Raw genomic sequence first — 23,082 nt, forward strand, 5'->3', positions numbered from 1 at the left:
TGGTGCGTGACGACTATATCTTGTCACATCGGCCAGATGGGAGCCTGAGTCTACACTCAACCGTGTCTGGTAGGCCGAGCTTGTCGCCTCAGATAGCCCGGGATATATCAAAGCGGGAGTTCCAATACCTGTCCAAGGTAAGCGGAGTAACCTGCTCCAGCTAATATGCAGGTGTATCAATACAAGGCTGAACGTAACAATATTAGCACAACAAACTCTACATAAGCGACAGAATTCATGGAAATTTAAAGTTCATCTGGTCAGACAGAGACAGAATTCATGGAAATTTAAAGTTCATCTGGTCAGAGCTAGTACTACCAAAACCACAACAGCTGCCGGATTTTAAATAGTGTCGTGATCTACAAATATTTGTGGCCGACTTTTAAAGCGGACAAACAGAGCTTCGTTTGTATGTTTATTCTGTGAAATTAAAAATGACACGTGCCGCTGATTGATTCCAGTAACATATTGATACCGGCGACTTGTATATGGACAGGAATCACGCGGGCGCCAAACTGTCACGAATCAGCAGTCTTTGATGGCGACGGACGGTTCCAGAAACGGGAACGCAACACAGTGGACAGATAAGCAAGAGAATGGGTAAAAAGCAGACGAAAAGAAACGCATCCAAACGTTCTCCGTCCGAACGGACCACCTGTCAGAGGAACGGTTCCAGTCGATGTGAAAATTTGAAGGATGGGTTGAAATCTCAGGAGTTAAAATGTCAGGTTGACAGTTCGAAACACACGGCGGATTTGTTTCCAAGACACAGTATATTGATCGTGTTTATATTGACACTGTTCTTTAGGATAAGTTATGTGTCCAAAGTGGAAAATTGGTGGATTCTGCATCCGGACGAGATATTTCAGTCGGTGGAAGGTAGGTTATCGTCAGCAGCAAATGTCCAAATATCGACAATACATGTCTAAATATCGACAATAAATGTCCAAATATCGACAATACATGTCTAAATATCGAAATAAATGTCTAAATATCGACAATAAATGTCTAAATATCGACAATACATGTCTAAATATCGACAATAAATGTCTAAATATCGACAATACATGTCTAAATATCGACAATAAATGTCCAAATATCGACAATACATGTCTAAATATCGACAATAAATGTCTAAATATCGATAATAAGTGACGAAATATAGAATGAGTGAAGAAACACTGCCCAAAGGTAAGTTATCATCAGCAATAACTGCTATCGAATAAGTCAGACGCCAAAGGATGGTTATCATGCAACTAATGACTAAATGTCTCAAAATGACTAAATATCGTCAATAATGACTAAATATCCAAATGATAAATGTCGTTAATGACATGTCGTCAGCAACTAAATGACTCAATAAATGTCGTCAATATTAATGACTAAATATCGTCAATAAATGACTAAATATCGTCAATAAATGACAAATACAATATCGTCTAAATGACTAAATATCGAACAAGTACCGAAACATTATCCACCTTGTTATCAGAATAATAACCAGACATGAGATATGAGGTAAGTTTTTGTCGAAAACTAAAATAAAACTAATCCTGGCGAAAGACTTGATAATTGGCTAACATTGTAGCCGGATTATAGCCATTGTCAGACAAGTTTACATAGTCTGCTATGGCAAAGAGGAGAGCTTTACATTTGTTGGCGTGGAATGGATTCAACTCAATACTTTGGTCAATAATTAAAACAATAGGGTTGAATAGCATATATAACGGGTTGTAGTGTCTACAGGTTTATGGAAATAAGGGATGAAGGGGTTGGAATCGGTTATTGCTTACTGAACACCAAAAACGTTTCAAATTGTTCTAGACTTGTAGCGTCTTTAATCGCCTTTTCATCTTTCTTTTCATATGTTAAGCAATATGGGAGATAACACAAATTAAATTCAAAAGAAAACGATCAATACAAAACCTTTGTCTTTATAAGCATGTTCGTATAGACGACATCCTGGATACTCCAGGGGTTCCGATCACTTAAAATGTGTAGAGATAGTAAGTGATCAGAACCCCTGGAGTATCGAGGGTGTATATAGACGAATGCTGACCACTTATAAAAACTGGACTTATCTCGTTTTAATGTCTACACCATTTTCGGCTGTGCCGAAGCAGTGTCATCTTCGATATTCCAGGGGTTATTGTCACTGTCGTTACAGTGATAGTAACCTCTGGGATATCGAGGGTGAAGCATTATTAGACCCATGTCTAATGGCAGTTAAACGTCATTCAATGCAAACAAAACCTGGGTATTTATTGAACAATCAGCATTAACTGTGGAATCAAAGGTGATAGTTAAGACACACAGTAATACATTCTAATTGCGTGTAGTTATTGGGCGACAGAACGAAAAAACGAAAGGGTAGAAATCGGGCACCATGACGATATTTGAGCCAAAAGTTCGTGTTGATGATGGATTTTGGACTTGGTTCCAGTCATTATCTAATGAATTCTACATTTGTCATACCTGCCGTAATTGACTTGTGTTACCTGACGCGTTGTCACATGTATGAATTATGCATCTTATTTGTGATACAGTTTCCCTCGTTAACACAATAACACTACTATTACCGACTGTTATGATGTCAGAATCGATATTATCGTCGAACGTTATCTCCGGATAATTGAACGCCAATGTGTAAGTTTACAAACAGTAAAAACACTATTGATCAGAAATGGAACAAACGAATTCATCTCGCTACAGATACAGTTTAACAGTCATCTTTAACCACGCTTCACTGCACAGCTTCTATGATCATGCAAACCTCGTTAGCATTATCACACAAAATTAGCTCGAGCAGGATTTTCCACTCAGCAGAACAAAGTACTCGATAAATATCCTGCCGTTTGCAATTAGTTCTTTTTTATTTGGTACATCGGCTGACAGCAGGTGCGCGGTGAATACCTGAGCTCATTAGCTAGCTTATACGCAGGTGACACAATTGTACCACACATGAATACTCATTAGACATGTCAATCGTAAATGTCCGCAAATGACGAGACGTAATTTACATGACGTAGATTCCGTTTATGCACAGGGACATGAGAAATTAGATGCTTACACATAGAGGGTTTGATTTGAACACAGGCGTTTGGCTATATAGCCATTGTCCTCTCTATATATGTAATACTGTGACACAATATTACATATACAAATATATAGAGAAAAATGTCTATAAAGCCAAACACATGTGATTGGAGCTAAGGTCAGTTTTAAAAAGACGGTCTCTTACTATGTGCAATGGGTTGCATGCGCGTGTGTGTTGGGAGGCTGCGGTGTGTTGGTGTTGTGTATCTTTAACTTCTGACAGTGGAACTTTTGTCAACTTTATCGTTATCTCACTGAAGCATAGATACACGTTTGCGTAAAACACAGAGAGCGCTAAGCAAGTCCTGAGCAGAAATTACCATATCTGTCTCCCTCTAATCTTATACACAACGCCGGGACACTAAATCCGGAAAACAAACTATACTATAATATACTGAACCAAATATATAGCAATTATCCGGACAGTGTGATACAACTACATATCAAAACTATGACGTGTCTCTTGACTATGTTCAAGCACAGGTTTATAGACTCTATAGAAATTTTTCTCTATGTACAAATATATGATACTGTGTCGCACATATATATAGAGCCAAACGCCTGTGGTTAGGGGGACATAACCCATGTCCTCTCGTACTCTGTGATATAGACAATTTTAATAATATGAAATACATGTAGAATGTAGCTAATTGCCGTGTCCCTGTGACAAAATTATCTTGGGAAATGATTTCAAGCCGGCAGAACAATGACGATAGTTTTACATTATTGATGTGACTTGCGGCAGTGTCCAGATGTAAATATGTATAATTATAAATTAACACGGTATTTTAATTTAAATACGCAGTCACCTGTGGAATTTAATGAAATGTATATAAATTAGGTTGTACTAGCGGTTAATATATTACGTGTTGTCAGGAACGTAAAATTTATTATACATAATTAATGAATGCATACAATTATATCGTAAAGATAGTAAAGCTCTGTGGTAAATAGAATTCGTCAAGCAAAATATACATTATAAACATTTACTGATGTAATTCAAAATATATTTCCAATTTATTATCCAATAGTATAAACAAAATACTTCGTGCATATATAAATGTGATTTACGGTGTCAGAGATGATGAATCTAGAGTTTTGAGTCAATATTTTCGATTTATTTTTTTCGAGTTAACATCTTCGAGTTTCGAGTTATTTTCTCGAGTTTCGAGTCTATGTTTTGTCAGTTTCGAATCAACTTTTTCGAGTTTCGAATGATTTTTTCGAGTTCCCAGTCAATTGCTTCGAGTCAACTTTTTCGACTTTGTCAGAGATACTCTATATATTATACAACACGCTTTTTTCGGCTTTATAGAAAATTTTTACTCGTCAAATGAAGTGCATCTTTTGTGACACAAATTTTGCTAATGTCATTTTCTAAAACCATTTACTTGTACACGCATAATAGTAATTAATCTATATAGTAAAACCAATTATCATTAATGCGTTTCTCTCCGTCGTGGTAAGAAATGAAAAATAATTATCTATATTTAATTTGATCGCTAGAGCCTGCATTTATGACATCATCACGCTAAGCGCCAGATAATTTAGCTCTCCGGAATACACCTAACATTACATCTGTCTAAAATCTAATAAATTGATGATTGAAAACTTTATGCTTTTGATACATGATATCAAATTCTTATGACAGTTATTAAAATTTGTCTAAATGTGGCAGGGTTGCATATCTTATCACGTGCACAGGGATATGAGAATTAGTTACAGATTTTATAATCATGGACCCACCAGAGTGCCATAAGAACATTTTTAGACGTTTTTCTATTCTAGATAAAAAACCGATAAAAATCATATTCTAAATGGTACTATATACGAAAGCTTGCCACCCTTCTCGTATATAGTACCATGTAGAATATCAATTTTATCGAGTTTTTTAACTAGAGCTCTAAAACTTCTAAAATGGTCTTAGGGCTCTCTGGTGGGTCCATGATTGTATAATCTGTAACTAATTCTCAAAACCCTGTGATCATGTGTATGTTCTTGATTTGAATTGATGTGTCATCAGTTTGATTTTATACGTACGTGTCCGTAAAATGTAGTTCATCCATCTATAAACCTATCTGACACTGATACAGTTTATGTAACCAAGTACGCGAAATCAAACCACAATTATCGATCTTGTTAGCTAGGGTTTTAATCAATTAAATGGGGTATGAACTCACATAGCATAATGAAAAGCAAGCAAACACAAAACATTCAATTGGAATGAAGTTTAGAGTGCAAAGCACCTGTAGTGGACACCGTGTTCACACGTAGTGCACTCCGTGTCTACCTGTAGTCTAAATCTTGTGCATTCCGTGTCTACCTGTAGTCTAAACCTCGTGCACTCCGTGTCTACCTGTAGTCTAAACCTCGTGCACTCCGTGTCTACCTGTAGTCTAAACCTCGTGCACTCCGTGTCTACCTGTAGTCTAAACCTCGTGCACTCCGTGTCTACCTGTAGTCTAAATCTTGTGCACTCCGTGTCTACCTGTAGTCTAAACCTCGTGCACTCCGTGTCTACTTGTAGTCTAAACCTCGTGCACTCCGTGTCCACTCGTAGTTCACACCGTGTGCACAATGTGTAACCTTTAGTCTACTACCAACTGTACTTTTAGTCTTTTAAAGGGAGATATGTAACATCAAAATATATAAAATATTGTATTAATGATGTTTATTTTCGCTCACATAAAAGTAATGAAAAACAAAAAAACAAAACAATCAATTGGAATGCTTAACTTTTAGTCTTTTTGCATTGAGCGTCCAAATATATTTTTTCGTTTGCATAAAACAAAGGAGAACTCTTTCTGTTAGAAGGTACGAAATTAAGACATAGTGAACTACCTTAATCAGTTACACCCATCAACACGATCCCTATACAATACATAACATACAGTCTAGATCTACATCTGATAAGCAAGTCCCTTTTGGCGATTTATGTTAATTTCTATTCAATGTGAGATTTTATCAGAAATCCTATGATTACGTTTTGAGATATGAAGTCATTTTTACCAGAGGGATAGTGACCGCTTCACAGCTGAGTGCGTTCGTGTAGCGACAAAACTGAGAGTCACTTGTTCTATCGATGATCGAACGAGGGCGATAGGGCTTGAAAATTAATGGAAAGTAATCCATCGCGCGAAAAACAAAGGACATAAAGGTCAAGGTTCTTTGACGCCATCATGCAAAGTATATACCATAAAAAGAGGGTTTGTTCTACATAAAACGATTTTTTTACGCGCATTAAATTGGTATCAGTTTTAGGCCATACCACTCCAACTATTTCGTGATTGCAATATTTCATGTAAGTCAATAATAAATGTTCTGCACGAAGGGAGAATATGAAGGATATGTGATATAAATCGAAACCAGATACCAAACTGGTGCGATAAGATGTGAAAATAGGGAAAGAGTGGGTGTACAGAGAGAAAGTGAGACCGATTCCGCTGTGTCACAATGATGCAGATATTTCTGTATATTATACCGATAAATATTTGTGCATTTTACCAGTAAAGGATAACGTTTTTCGATATGTTGTGGATGTCTAAACCTATGAATACTACTCCTTCGTCATAGGTTATTTTTTCCTCAGGTTAATAAAACTAGGCCATGACCTCATCATATGGCTATAATTGTATATTCACTCTAATATGAAAATAATCGAGACTGCTCTACAAAATAACCAGAATTGCGACTTTGCTTTGCGAATGGACTTTTGATAAAATGAAGAACTGTACCAGTAGAAAAACATTTCATATCTGGACAATTTACCATCGTACCAAGAACCATTTTTAACCACACCTGCGGTGTGCAACAAGATTGTGAACGCCATAAAATCTCACAAACAAACTCAAAATCTCTTCCATCCGACAAATAAATCAATAAATTTACAATAGTTACAGAAATGACTGAAATACAATTCAGAGTTTCTTTACAATGTAAAGGTCACGAGCATCAGGCGTCTGTTCTTGCAAAGAAAAACTTCTCTTTGAAAACTTCACGACCAAAGACGAATAGTCTCATTAATTGATGAGGATATTTAGCATTTGAATGAGACCCTCGACATTTTTTTTGGCACACAGAGTACGACCGCTTTCACCTTCAAACAAAATCGTATAACTGAGAAACTTGACCCTGGAGTTCGTGACAAGTTCTGTGCAGGCCTATAGGTTAACAGTGTAAACTGACAGAAACACAGTGTTAGGGCGTCAATCATGAATGTCTATTTGTACTTTTGTAAATATGTCGAAAACGTTTATTGTTCGCGGAAACCCGAGCTATTATCCGAGTTTGTAACGTGATGTCTAAGCACACAGATCGCTTGTAAGTAAGGACGGCCCATAGAGTTCCGGACAAGGTTTCTGAACTTTTATTAAAATACAAGTGTACATAATATATACTGTTATTGGTCGTGCCTTTTGAATTACTTTCCCCTGGTATTGGTTTACGTATTGTTTGTGCTTGATTTGGACGTTTTCTGAAGTACCGTAAGCCGTCAATGGACTTTAAAAAAAATAGTGGGAATTCGGCCAGTAGGACAAAGGGCGAGAAATTAAACATGGAGAAGTGTCAATAATAGTCCACGATCAGAAACTCCATATCGTATTCTTAATTTTTAGCAGTTCCAATAATATCTTAGTCTACATACTATATAAATTAATATATCCAGTAAGAGCTGAAAATGCACGACACAGTAAAATGTTCGGGATTCGACCCCAGGACCGCCGAATACTAGCCAGATGTTTCAGTATATTTACATACAACCTGTTCATTACTAAGTCAAATAAGAAGTTCTGACCCCGAAAAAAAATGGCTTAAACATTTGAAAAGACTAGAATAGCTAAAATAAATCTGAGCTCATTGTGTCTTCGTCTGCTCTGAAAATTACGTCCGACAGAAGTGTTGAATATTTACCGTACCCCATTCATCAATACTTTGCCATAACACACACCACACACCTGTCCATTTATTGGATTCATTGCTTTTATGCAACATTACACACTCTCAGACTCTGTTCATGTGCATGTAACTTATATTAATTCAATTTCTGTAACAAGGGTAGAGATTATCCGAACGGTATTCGTAACGCATCCTGTTGTTACGCTTTACATAATGAACTCCCATTGAATACCTTTAGGAATTCCTTTCCTTTGTATGCCAACGTCCAGTCTCTTTGAATGATCTGTTTTTAATACCACTTGTTATTACCGAGTAATTGCCCCGCCCTCGAGATATTTCGAAGCAAACATTTCATTCGGAATCCCTTTGACACACAGCGGGGTGCCGCGAAGGGCATTGTCTGTGCGCATTACTGGAATTCGCTGTCCTACTTCGGGACAAACCTAAAATCTGACTTGACCTAAATTGTCCCTTTTATGTAGCGACATGACACTTTTATACCCTAATTCATTTAAGAAAATGACCCCGCCTTTCTTCAAGCGGGTTTATGTAAATATCGCCTTAGAAGTATTCAATTTGTATGTGTAAATATCGCCTTAGAAGTATTCAATTTGTATGTGTAGAACACTGAACATGGTAAAATCGTGTAACATTCAATAAACAAATTTCCACGGAGAAGTTTTTCTTTGAACCAACAACGAAAGTTTGTATGTCCTAAGTTGAAATACCAGTGCAAAATTCGTTAGCACCTGAAACTAAATTTTTCGGTAATGCGATTTAAAAAAAGCAATTGTCCTTTAGGATAAGCGACATCGTTGCATGCCTTCAGAAGAGCACACTTGCACTTTGGAAAGAGCGACAGTGTTGCTTTAGAAAGAGTGATTGTATTGTTTTGGGAAGAGAGACAGTGTTGCTTTGGGAAGAGGGATTGTATTGTTTTGGGAAGAGATATGGTGTTGTTTTAGGAAGAAAGATTGTGTTGTTTTGGGAAGAGAGAGGGTGTTGTTTTGGGAAAAGAGATGGTGTTATTGTTGTTTTGGGAAGAGATTGTGTTGTTTTGGGAAGGGAGAGGGTGTTGTTTTGGGAAGAGAGAGGTTAGTGTTTTTTGGGAAGGGAGATGGTGTTGCTTTGGGAAGGGAGGTGGTGTTTTTTTGGGAAGGGAGATGGTGTTGCTTTGGGAAGGGAGGTGGTGTTTTTTTGGGAAGGGAGGTGGTGTTGCTTTAAAATGCTACTTTGAAAAGAACGACATCGTTGCTTTGGAAAGAACGATTGTGTTGTTTTGGAAAGAGAAAGGGTGCTGTTTATGTAAAATGACAATATGACTTCACGACTTACGTTATATGACAATTTTCATTGTAACAGAATTCCCCGCCAGGAGCAACAGTAACCTACCACAATATCGACAGAATATTTATGTCGCATAATTATGTCGTTATTTCGAGTGATTTTGTCGTATGATACACCTCTCAGAATGTAAAGAGAACTGATAATACCTCAGTCAGTAGTCGTGCCAGATATTGAAATTTTATACCTAGCTGTACAATTCAGCCTGCACTTTAATGATCGTAACAATATCCCTGTGTTAATGTACTATCTTCATTTTGTAATCATTATTCGGTAGGATATCATTCAGTGTATTCCCGCATACCTCACAGGAAGCATTTAACTTTAAACTAGGATTCTAATTTATGCAGAAACGCCGGCCAGAGATGTTTCTGGTATCTGAATAAGAACGAGCAAAAGCAACATTAACAGTTCAAAAGAACATTCGATATGAGGACCTAAATTCCTTCGCGTCAATTGTCGCTTAAAAATCCTAAACAAAATAGTTGTCGAGATGTTCACTCGGTTACTATGTAAATATCTAGAGGGCAGCAATGCATTTAGTTAAAATATATTTTATCATTAAACCTCTTTCCTATATACCATAACGTGTCTCCTGAAGAGTATATTGGTTTACCATTGTGATATTATTTATTTTATCAAACACACACATTTATTGTCATTCTTATACTGCACGGTAGCAATATGCCAGAGTACGCTATTTCGACACAGAATATGACAATTCTGTAAAATAATTTGACTTAAAATGTCTTTAGCACATGTTCAGACGTTTTAGCGGTCTAGATTGAATTTAAAGATAATACAAATACAGTCATAGTTAAGTCGAAGTCGGCGGAATCATAGAGATACTTCGAGTTATCCTATAGTATTCGTAGTTTACTTGAATACCAACAACATACTTCAAATTAAACAGGGTTCTCGAGTTGTGAGAGTTCGAGTAAGCGAGATTCTATTGTACATAGCGCATGGTATTCCGAAACATCTGGTTTTATTCTGCTGGTCCTTTTCATAAGTATCTGTTAAATAATTTTTTGTGTGTTTACATTTTACGTTTGTTTAAAAACTTGAAAACTTTAAATCTTGAAAGATGTTTATGATCTTTTATCGAAATTTTGTATACTGTTTTCTTTGACACGAGACCTCACACATTTTGGCACTGTGTTCTATAACCGTAACAGATCAGATGTGTTTATATGTTTACTGTAGATAAGTAGTACCCCTGTCGAATACCCTATCGTTCTACCCGCCTGTCATCTCCGAACAAAACATACCAAACACCCTTTGTTAAAATCTCGATCTTATCTGAAGATCGTCCACAGATCGTGTCGCCACCCCGCCCACCGCGAACCTGGACAACGATACCGTGACATGGATTTGTATGACCACGGTCGTTTAATCACAGTTTCATTTAATGTAATGTATACATTATCCAGATAAGTTTTAGGTTAGATTTAGATGACGCACTACAGAATCCTTCTGGAGCATAATAACATTTATGTAAAGTTCTAGGTTATATGTAGGATAACTAATGATAGATAATTTTGCTATTTATTAATGGAAATTTGAGATGACGGACATTATCGTTTGTAAACCACAGCCTATTTACGACAATAACACATCTCCGTAATAATATGAATGAATTACGGCCATGACCGCTTCAAATTCGTTTACGCATCACAAGAAGTTTTACTGACAGTAAAATGTGCTGACGGAATGGAGCGAAGGGAAGTTTCTTTGATGAATAAAAATTAGAGGCATATTCTAAAGCTGAGAAACAAGGCTTTTATTCACCTTAATGGCACACATTATCATTCATAATCCCGTGAACTACATACTTTGACATATCTACACAAGATGACTAGAGACTAAAAGCCAATAAAACTGTAAACTTTGCAATTTCTTTGCAATCTCCATTTAACCTAATTTGAACTATACATTGGTGTCATGATGGTCACGATTTACACTGGTGTATGTCCGTACCAAGACGTCTTTAGAACGACTTGTAGAACTGTGACGTCACATGGGCACTACACAACTACATCGAGGTAAATGTGATGTATGCATAACCTTAAGAACCCGGGTCAAGTAGTTAAAGCATTGGCCGTTTATTTACCTTCCTTCATAGTTGTTTGTTTGTATTCACTAATATGTTAACATGATCGATTCTACATAATGTAAAAAGGGATGTTCCAATTGGTATTACTCCAATGTAAAGAGAGTTGTTCCAATTTTCTGTATTACTCCAATAATTTAATTACACAGCATTGTAAAAAATCACGATGATTTAGTTATGATAATATAAACACATAGCAAAAAGCCAAGTGATACGTACGAAATAAAATATCTTATTATCCAAATGTTTTTTAAATGTTTTACTTTCAATTGTTGTGATGAAGAATACAAAGCTGGTGTCAGACAGATAAATCCATTGACTGAATCTACATGTGGTTTATTCTGAAATATTATCTAATCTACATATTAAATAATATTTTATGTATACTAAATAAAAATGCCTTCACAATGATTTAATTTACCCGGTTATCGAGGGAGATTTTCTCGAGGGGCAATTTTCTCTAAGAAGTCGTTATAAACAAGAAGTCATTTTTACGTAAAAGATGAAGTATTTCTTGAAGCCAATGAAAATGCTCGTTATTTGCGAGATTAAATTCCACGTATTCGTACGAGTTCTTATTGCGATGGAGAATATACAGTTCGTTCTTACATTGCCTTTTAATTGCTTTTGCTTTTGCATTTGTAATGCAGCCACTGTTCGCCATTACACATGTATCATTGTGAATATCAGATGGTTTGTGTTGTCATTGATATCTGACGGCAATCGTTACGATCTTCAATTTTAAATAAAATCCAAAATCATAAAATGCACATAAACGGTACATCTGAAGACCATGAAATATTCATTGAGTAGAAACTTGGGGTTGCTATGGGACCACGGACATGAAAGTTCCGATATAATTGTTTTATGCATTACTAGAATACAGTTGTCATTGTTCTAAGGTCTAGCCTAACTACGAATCTGTCCCACAAAACCATATCAAAATTCAAACCACGAAAGAAAACAATCAAGAACCTCGTTACAGTAACCAAACAACACTCTTTGTAATTATATTAAGACGAGTCATGTTATTTTTTTTCTTATCTGCATTACAAACTGTTCCATTTCTTTCCCCAGTTGCCCATTCCGAGTTTTACGGATATGGATTCAGGCCATACGAATACATGCCGCCGCTAGATGGCGCGAACACAACTTCCGTCGGACGATCACAGGAGAATGTGTTGGGGATGTTCAGTTTGCGATCCTTCCTGTATCCAAAGGTTCTGGTGTTGGCACTTTACGCGGCATCTTTTTGTGGTTACACCGGCTCGCCAATGCTAGTAAGTATGACTTATCGGACTACGTGGAAAAAAAATATGTCTTCGCCAAAAAAGCGTTTATGATATTGATTGCAGTTCTATTGCGTCGCTTTCATTAATTGCGATACGACATAAGCTATTAAAATTTAATTGAATGTATGTGAAACATCAGCGATAGCAGAAATGTCCCAATGCAGTGTTTTTCAGGAGAATATTAATTGGTGCATGATTTTCTTTTCAGTTCTGGAAGATTTTCCACGCAGTTGTGACGTCATGCCTACCCTTGGCTGTATACGCCTTCAGTGGAACTCTGTACAAATCACGTGACGTTGCGGTTCTGGCGTCTATCCTCTCATCCACCTCAGTTTTCTTGTACGTTCTAGGAACTCATACTCTAGTCAACAGTTTTGTTTCGCCATTCTTCTTCTGGGCGCTGGTGCCATTGTTTAAATTATTGACAAACAAAATGGCGAACGAACAAACAGAGATTTCAAAAGAACAGAAAAAGACGAAGAACATGTCTCGTGCATCAACATCTGCTGCAAATGAAAAATTGTTTCCACCTCAGTTACCTCCCTTGCAGAAGCTACACAGATCGGAGCGCAGCCTGGTGGGGAGTAGGGAACTAGGGAAAGGGAACCAGCCTAGTGTAGTAGTTGAGAATATTTCTTTAGTAGACAAGAACCCAGTGGAGCAGGAACCGAATGTGAACGAAGAAAATTTGCATTCCGAAAACAACAAACATGTTGACAGCAATAAACAACAACAACATGATCTAAGAGAATTGGAGTGCGACAGTACGATAGAAACACGTAATGACGATTTGGAAAACGGAACAACTAAATGTTCAACGTATAAGGATACTGACAGCATGCCAAAGGTGGCTACAACACATAAACTATACACCGCACTTCCATGTAATGGAAACAGGTTGACGAACGTGCACAAGGGCATCATATACGAAATCATGCACCATTTTACAAAACCGAATCAATTGTCTGCACCGTATTTACGATACGCGAAAAATACATATATGGGTGGTGGCTACAACCACGTGCCCCATGTAGAAGAAGCTTGTTATGACCAGTTGAATTTTATGAATTGCAAAAATGGCGTTGATTTTAACTCTAACCATCTCCAAAAAACAAATAACCAATCAATGCAACAAAGAAATCCGAACCGATCAGTGGAATCCAAGACGGAAAGTAACTCCAGAAATAACTTAGCTCTTGACAGAAACGTTTTGCAGAAAAATGACGTCACCGGAAGTCACTCGATGAAAATGAATTCAGACATCATCTCAATAAACACAAATACGTGTGAAGAGGATATAGGTCAGTTCAAAACCAAAACACTAACAGATTCTGCATTGGCAACTTACGATCACAAAACAAACAAAACAAGAGAAAATGTGTCAAAACAGAAAATGGAGTCGAATGTGAAACAGGAACAAGTTAAAGACACGTGTGTCGACACCCGTGATTGCGATCAAGGTTCTTGCGAACTATTTCACATGATGACGTACTTATTCTCGGGATTTGTCCTATCATTGTGCATGTACGTCAGGGCCGATCTTCTGATATTTGTTACATTGGTTATTTTGCCCTACGGAAAGACTATTTCGAAATGCAAACTGTTGACGTCACTTCCGTTTTTATTGTATTGTGTGGGGTTAATTTCCGGAGTAACGTTCGGTATATTTGACGATTATATTAGTTATGGGACACCAGTTATATCCCCTTGGCAATGGTTTAATTTCAATATACTCAGAGACAAGTCTGCTATTTTCTTTGGTAAAAAACACTGGAGTTTTTACATCCGGGCACTGTTTATCCAGAACGAGGTCATGTGTATTGGTTTGATAGTCAGTGTCTTGACGTTTATAGCATTAAAGTGTAAACGAATCGCGGACCGTGGACAATTCACGTCAACGAACACCAAATTATTTATTAGTTTGTTGACATTTTTTATTATTCATTCGTTAAATAGTCACAAAGAGGTAAGATTTTTACACGATTTTATTGTTTTATTGTTGATATTTTACGCCAGTTTTATTGTGATCATAATCAAAACCTATAAACAATATCTCCGACACAATAGTCATTTATCGCACGGTATTGTTGTTCTATTAATATCATATTTGATTACTAGTCAGTGGAGGTATTTTCCCAGCCCCGCTTCTGGGTGGGCTTTCCGAGGTCTCCGTAATACAAACAATGTTAATATGTGTCTTGACTTTTTACGTCAACGGAATGACGTCACTGGTGTATTTATAGATACGTCGATCCACGAGACGGGTGCATTCGTTACGCTTCACAGAAACGTGCCTTTGATTGCGTTGATCCATAATGAGTTTTACGAGTTTGACATGGACTCGAGACACTCTCAAAAACCGGTCCTGCCTTACGTCAGTCGGACGAACAATTTGACGTTATCTGTTCTGACCCAAGTGTCTGATTTTATATCCGTATACAACACGCCCTACCTATTAAAAACGCTCATCAACAAACCAGAGTATAATTATCTAGTCCTACAAACAGACCGCCCTTTCATGGACGTCGGATTCAGTCAAGTTTATCGGGCAGGTGATATGAAGGTTTTGAAACGTTCATTTAATCCTGAAGATGAAATACGGTTACGGACCACCGGAAACAAAATTCCACTTGGGCCGAGCTGTAAAATACTGGATTACGAAGCTAACTGGCTTTTAACGTTCGGCCTATATGATAAAGCAATAAAGAAGTTAAATTATTGTCTTACGTTGGACAAGACTAACCTTCCGTCTTATCAACTGATGAGGGAGGTGCGCCGTCGTCAAGGTGACGACGCAGGTGCTCGTGACGTATACAAAATGTGTGGTGAGTACCATGGACACCAAGCATGCACCAGGCGACCTGGTAGAATCGTCCTACACCAAGAGTACCAAATTAACGTGGATATTTAAGGGAACGAACATTGATAAAGATTATTGTTGCGCTGGAACGCAATATAACTTTTGTATGATTTTATAGTAATTTAGTATTTAAATTGATCTTACTATAAAGCATTTCATTGATTCTAAACACGCATGACCATTTTATACTCACGAGATAGTTAAGCGTTCTCATGCAATTTTATCTCATCCATGTGCACTATCATTGCGTTTTCACGAATGACTGTTTTTGTTTCCTAGTTTTATGCATCAATTTTGATAAAAAAGGCAGAGTTAAACGTTTTTGTTAACCCAAATGTCAAAGAGTTTTAAGAAAGTCTGATTGTGTCCAAACGGGGACCGTCGGCACTTTCCACTAACATTCACGGGTGTTGGCTAAGGTGGCACCATTTGTCCCTCACTATATATGTAACCGTTCAATTAAGGAAACAAATCATTTTTTTTCAATTTGAGTTGTAGCAATATATTTTAGTCGTTTATTACAAAAAGGGGTTATTTTGATACGTTCTGCGCATTTAAAAGACATTACTGTCTAATCCGATTCATTGATAATTGTGATCAAAACAGCTGTTTACGTCTAAGCAATTTCATTTCGCGACGAGGTCATTTTGTAAATTATTGTTCCTAAAAGCACATGCTTCAAATTTAATGGATACATACGATGTTTTAAAACATTACAAAATGCCAATACTGCATTAAACCTCCAGGTGCTATAGATATAGTTTCTCCAATTCATTAAAAAACAATTATCGATCCGAACATGGTTCGTTAGTACAATGTATTACTAATGGCGTGGTAATTGTATCTGTGTCACCTTGGGCAAAATTGATCCATATGTACGTTTTATACATACACGTGTATCCTTATTACAATCATGAAAAGTTATATGTCGAAAAAATACATATTCACTCGTAATTGACTTAAAACTATACTTTCATGTATATATATATTTTATTTGTGAAGTATATTGAAACCTGTCATAGCGACCACCTCTGTATAAAGACCGCCGGCTAATTATATCATTCTACATGTACAATGTAAAGGCTACACACGTTGACACGTGGGAATCTGAAGGTAGTTGATACAGTATACAGTGAAACCTGTCTAAGCCACCACTTTTGTTTAAAACCACCTGTTTGATCATTCCACTTTCTTAGGGTCCAAATGGCCCTTTATAAAACATTTTGACCTGTGTACAAAGACCACTTAGCTATAGAGACAATTTTTCTGAAGTACTTTTATAGACATGCTTGCTTTTTTTATTGCTTCATCCACATTCTAATTCTAGTGTATCATCGTAAAACAAAATGAACCGAAACTCAAACCAAGGTTGCTTTTGAAAATGACACAGAGAAACGTCGTGATTCATATCGTATGAATATTATGTACTCTTAGATAGTATCGTGATATCAATCGACATTTAAAACATTCAGGTTGATGAACATCCGTATCCACCTCAATCAAAGATAATAATTGTATCCATGATTCCATGCCTACAGATAGACACAGGCATTCAGTTCGTCAGTCAATGGTCAAATATTGAGTCGGTTTATGCGATTGCCTGTGCGTACAGAAAAAATAACGTAAAACATTTCAGTGAAAATAAAAGTACATTTATCATCATGTGTTTTCATTCATTGATTCATCTTCAATTTAGCATTTGTTATAGGTATTATTACTCACAAACAAAGTGAATTTGCTATATTATTTGTTACATCAGAAATGCGAATTTCGCACGTTTTTACAACAGCTTTAATCTCATGTATTTGAAAGAAGTATACATCGGAGTATTTTCGTTTTTAGCCCAAGTATTTTTACTAGTTTTGTGTCCTTGACGGTGTACAATATTACATTTTAAACCTTAGCCCTATACCACAACATATCTAAGTCAATTACAGGGTGTCCATCAAAATAACTTAAAATCGTAGACATCAAATGTATATACATGTATGTGAATATTTATGTTTAATTCATCAAAAGAGAGACGATCAAAGAATGTGTTATTTTGTGCTTTGGACTTTGGAAAATGTTTAATTTATTAAAAAAGAGTTTATCAAAGACTGTGTTATTTTGTACTTTGATCACAAAAACATGTCTTATTTTGTCATAAAGATATTCATAAATAGACATGCACAGGACACTTAAGTCCAGCGAATAAAGTCGTAAAATCGTCATACATGAAGACTGTCAGTAAATCATTCACCCCTAAAAACACATTTAGACTCTTCTAAATCAAAGACTAGACCAGTCCATTTTGAAATTTCAGAGATGAATGAGTTAAAACAGGTAGGGGACGAAGATAATGATTTATCATTTTATTTCCAGTGAACATATTTCCACGCGAAGATATTAATTAAATTCGTTTGATATTAGTAAGCATGCCATATATAAATACTTCATAAGGAATCCGACCATTCAAGGCATGTCTGAAAGAAGGCAAACTTTATACCAGTTTATACATGTTCTGGTTATAATTTATTTAATTGAACGAAAAGTGATTCAAAATGTACACAAGTTCTGTTTTTCTATTGCGTGTGTTTACTGTTATTCCACTTAGACCGGTACGTTTCTCATGATTATACGTCCGGGTGACGTAAAACTGTAACAAAACGTTGAGGTGTGAGAAAAAAAATATACTTTTTCATATTCACATATGAAAGAGTCTTATAATATTGACCGTTCGTTGGAAATTCCTACCAAACTACACTCGATTCACAAATTCCCAGTCCAGACATAAAATATAAATGTAGACGTAGCATCTCGGATAATAAAGAACGACTGGGAAAGTAACTACATGAACTAGAAGCACTCTGATGATCTGAAGCCCTGAAGACTACATAGTAACAGCGACATCTTATTCTACCTGGAATATTTAACATAAATGTTTTACTAATTGAGTTCCGCAGGGATTCTCCATTGAATTGATAGTATCATTAAAGCGTGTGAAGAGACAGTATTTTTGCTTAATGTATCATATAAAGCCAGGGATGTTCAAACTACGGACGGGAAAATTTAGTTCATTATTGCAAGCAATTACTTTTCAAGATATAAGGGCGTCCCTTTTCACGGCTCATTAGTTGCCGAATTCATATCATCTTTTTTTATTTGGGAAACTAAATACCTATCGATAAATGCTATTATACTCGACGTCCATTTTATGGTATATAAATGTATAGAAATACCACGGGGATATTTAATAATAAACACATTCATATCGCATTATTATTTATACCGGAAAGGCACAAACAACAAGAGCAATGAACTGTATGACCCTGCAGAATGAAGTCCGTCAACACAATAATATGCTACATTGGGTGTACAGGGAATGCGAACAAATAACCTATAAATCTACAGTGGCTCTGTAAATTACACTGAAACTAGCTATACTACATAAATCACGAGTGTCATGGCGGGGCAAATTTCCGGAAAGGTCAAAATCGCACATGGACCACTCACAGTTTTTGTCAATGAAAGCTAATTTGAAGATATTGTAGCAAGGTGATAGAGAAAGACTCAGATATGCAGTATCTTCAGGGTGTTGGCCATTTGGATCTTTCAGCTCTTCATGTATACTGATATTTAGGCATATTTCCGCAGAAGGATTATAGGGACCTGAGAATTAGTTACAGATTATATAATTATGGCCCTACCAGAGCCCATAGACCGTTTTCAGATGTTTTAGGGGTGGTCTAGATAAAAAATCGGTAAAAATCATAGTACAAAATAGAGTATGATTTTTATCTACCTTTGATAGACCCCCAAAACGTCTAAAATGGTCAAAGGCCACTCTGGTGGGTCCATAATTATATAAACTGTAACTAAAATTCAAATCCCTGTGAATTTACGTACATTTATCATGGCTTCACCTGCCTATCGTTCAATCTAACGCGCGTCATCCTATTTATCTTCCACTGGACTGACTTCATATCAACAGTATACCCCATTTGGTAACAGATTATTGCTTAAATATTCCTTGAAATCAACAATAAAATGCAAACTCCCACTTGTCTCGTTTTGCAAAAGAAACTGAAAATCCGCGTGAAAGCAAATTCTGACCACTAGAGCACACATGTGAAATGAAGAATGGTGGAGTTGTCTCCCTTGTTTAAATAAATTTGGTTCAATATTTCACCATTAATTGATTGTCCTAAACAGCTAATGTCATTTAAAAACAGCCTCCAATGTATGAAATGTGATGCGTGTGTAAGTATCAATGTTATGTGAGGCTGCGGTACACTGGTAATGGTTCCTTGTAACAGTGAAACATTGCCCTTTTACACAAAACAACCCCCACCCACAAATACATTGTACTGACAACGGACAAACCAGTCGTCCCAACCTATGTTTATTGTGTGCTACAGAAGATCAGAAACTATCACTTATATAGACATGGTATCTGGGTCAGGGAGACAGAAGCCAGGGCTCTAGGCCGAATGTGAGGCGGTGTCAAACGAGATATTATGAAGAAGAAAAGTCAGTAAAGAAGAAGAGAAGAGATGAAGATATTAGTCGACTTAGACCCATAACTTGTGAGTTGAGGTTTGATTAGATACACATAATTCTTTTGTCAGATGTGATGTCTTAGAATGCGATGTGAATGTTAAACTGGAGTTTCCTGTCATTTTTTTTTTACTCCATTGATATTTATATTCAACTATAATATAATTCACTATTGTCCATGTGCTGTGGAACTGTGACATACTGTGTACTTATGCTCACAGGGACCGGGCAAATTTTCGAACCAATGATATATGTAAATGTATTACAGTATTAATACAGTATATACTATTAGTTGGAAATTTGTGCCAGGTCCCTGTGTTTCTGCTTCATAATTCATGGATGAATACTAGTACCACCACATCTACTACTGATGTAGGTTTTTATCCCCAGCAGAAAACATAGAAATGAAAATTGGTTTGTAAATCATAAATTTTATTGCACGTTTTAGCAGAGTTAGATGTACACACACATAACATGTTATCAACATTACAAGGTTTTCTTAATATATCTTTAACAAACATCAAAACAATTCAGCTTGTAGTAATTTTCCAAGAATTTCTTTCTCATTATCCTAATAAAACAAAGACTTTTTTCCAACATCTCATACTCTCTTACATTAAAAATCTCATCGATACCTTTCATACTGAATCTCATGTTCTCTCACAATCAACATTTTTGTCCACAATTGATCTGTCATGCCCTCTCACAAACATCATATCTTTCATGTTCAATCTCTCATGCCTTCTAACAATTTAAATAAACATGTCTCTCTCAAGTTCAACATCTTGTGTTAATTGACCAGTGGTTACCTAGAGTGACCAAAGTGACCAGTGGTTACCTAGTGACCAACGTGAACAGTGGTTACCTAGTGACAGTGACCAGTGGTTACCTAGTGACCAAAGTGACCAGTGGTTACCTAGTGACCAAAGTGACCAGTGGTTCTAGTGACCAAAGTGACCAGTGGTACCAAAGTGACCAGTGGCTACCTAGAGTGACCAGTGGTTACCTAGAGTGACCAAAGTGACCAGTGGTTACCTAGAGTGACAAATGACCAGTGGTTACCAAGAGTGACCAAAGTGACCAGTGGCTACCAAGAGTGACCAAAGTGACCAGTTGTTACAAAGAGTGACCAAAGTGACCAGTGGTTACCTAGAGTGACCAAAGTGACCAGTGGCTACCAAGAGTGACCAAAAAGTCTAATGGTTACCTAGGGTGACCAAAGTGATGAGTTGGCACCTTCAGTGACCAAAGTGACCAGTGGCTACCAAGAGTGACCAAAGTGACCAGTGGCTACCAAGAGTGACCACAGTGACCATTGGTTACCTTTGGTGACCATGTCCAGTGATTGAGATGTCCTGACATTCTCTCTCTAACCCTTCACTTCCGAGTGGACAGTTATAATCTATATAGTTTCATTGTAAATTTTAGGAAGTTCTGATACCATGATTGCACTAAAATGTCGAAAATTAATTTTGCATTAAAATTTGAGCAAAATAATATTTATATTAACCATCATAGAATAAGTTTTCATGTGTGGAAGTGGATCACATAAATCACCGCATACAGCACCTGGCTGCGGAGGATGGTAAAAAGCAAGCACATCAAGCGTTGGGACGTAAATTGAGCCACTTTGGAAATTACTTCTTTGATACGTAATTATCATTTTTAATAACAAGTACCGTTATTATATATATACTATTTCCTGTAAGAAAGAAACACATTTGAAGAGTGAAATGGCACAGCGTAAATGTTTTTGCTTGCCAGTCATGGTACTGACAAACATGAAACCGTTTCTCTGGGATTTTGACAGAATAACTATTCCAAATTTAGAGTTCTGGTATCCGTATTCATCAGTGGAAGTTTAATACAAATAAATATCCAGAACTTCGGGACATAATGAAAATACTGTAAAACAGAAGAACACGACACACCTTAAAAAATTAATATCACAGTTTAAAGAATTCATATCACATACCTATAGCACTAACCTAATGAATCTAGGTCTTTATCTCAATTTTAGCAAAAATTTGCAAAAACAATGTCTCATCACATTGATGCTTATGAAGAAAGGTCAAGACCTTTAACCCATGACACCAAGACTTATTCATAACCTCAATCGCTGCTGGATAACTTTGACCTATTACCTTATCATCACATGGTAGCTTCTTTTCCGGGCATTTTTGGCAACTGAAACGGATTATACCACTCTAGCCAAAACTCCTGCAGTCTATTTTCCTTGTTTGAGCAAAAATCCCTGAAATCAGCCAACATTTTGTCCTGGAAGAACTCGTCGCCAGTATTTCCGGACCGCCATCGTTTCGATGACATGAAGTTCCATGACCATAGATAGCCGATCTTACTCTCTGTTTCCTGTTCTTGTTGATGAAAGTGACTAGACTGTGACCGTTTGATGTAGTCTTTACGCAGCTCCGCTGTCGATTTCTTTGTAAAACTTGAGCTGTATGGGGAGTCTCTGACCCCCGGGGAGGAGATGTGACTGTCCTCCATTAGGACAAAGTTTCCCCCCGTACAGTGGACATAGTGGCTGTAGTCCTCGCCCTGCCCCATGGGGTAGGCGTCCTCTGAGATGTCCCGCACACCGCCAGGCATGAACCCAAATCTGGACAAATGCAATTATTACAGGACATTAATTGTGCTTCTTATTTTTAACACCAAGAATAAAATAATCATTGGTTTATCAAATATTATAAATTGCCTGGTACAATGAGTTAGTTTATTGTCAAATTGGTAATCTAGACTTCACTTGCTTAAAGCTTTTCTACAATGTACTGTCTTGAAGAGGAGGAAAGTGTTTCTTCAGAAGCTAACTCAGTACAAGGATTTCTACTCTTCCCACATAAATACTTCAGAAATGACTCTTATACATTTTTTATCTCTTTTTCATTAAGGAAAGAGACTATACAAAAAAATAAGTTTTATTT

The 23,082-nt window shown here is 36.7% G+C and overlaps 2 protein-coding genes across 2 annotated transcripts in view; one reads left to right on the forward strand and one right to left on the reverse strand.

The window, feature by feature from the left end:
- The first annotated feature begins 311 nt into the window (after window positions 1-311).
- Window positions 312-17,619, forward strand: LOC138331291 (uncharacterized). Its single transcript, XM_069278813.1, has 3 exons — window positions 312-879; window positions 12,527-12,729; window positions 12,950-17,619. Exons 1-3 carry the CDS (start codon window positions 597-599, stop codon window positions 15,650-15,652), a joined length of 3,189 nt encoding a protein of 1,062 aa, XP_069134914.1. The 5' UTR covers window positions 312-596; the 3' UTR covers window positions 15,653-17,619.
- Window positions 17,620-20,551: 2,932 nt separating this feature from the next.
- Window positions 20,552-23,082, reverse strand: part of LOC138331369 (GATOR complex protein Iml1-like) — a 44,987-nt gene continuing 42,456 nt past the window's right edge. The window contains 3 exon segments of the mRNA XM_069278940.1: window positions 20,552-20,978; window positions 21,030-21,056; window positions 21,147-22,760. Of these exon segments, the coding sequence (XP_069135041.1) occupies window positions 22,292-22,760 (469 nt within the window). The 3' untranslated portion in view covers window positions 20,552-20,978; window positions 21,030-21,056; window positions 21,147-22,291.

The sequence above is a fragment of the Argopecten irradians genome, chromosome 9 (genome assembly GCF_041381155.1).
Source record: "Argopecten irradians isolate NY chromosome 9, Ai_NY, whole genome shotgun sequence".
Taxonomy (NCBI): Eukaryota; Metazoa; Mollusca; class Bivalvia; order Pectinida; family Pectinidae; genus Argopecten; species Argopecten irradians.

Coding starts and splice junctions, on each gene's coding strand:
- LOC138331291 (XM_069278813.1), top strand. CDS start 597: ATGGGTAAAAAGCAGACGAAAAGAAACGCATCCAAACGTTCTCCGTCC. Junction 880..12,526: donor GATATTTCAGTCGGTGGAAG/GTAGGTTATCGT, acceptor TTCTTTCCCCAG/TTGCCCATTCCGAGTTTTAC. Junction 12,730..12,949: donor ACACCGGCTCGCCAATGCTA/GTAAGTATGACT, acceptor TTTTCTTTTCAG/TTCTGGAAGATTTTCCACGC.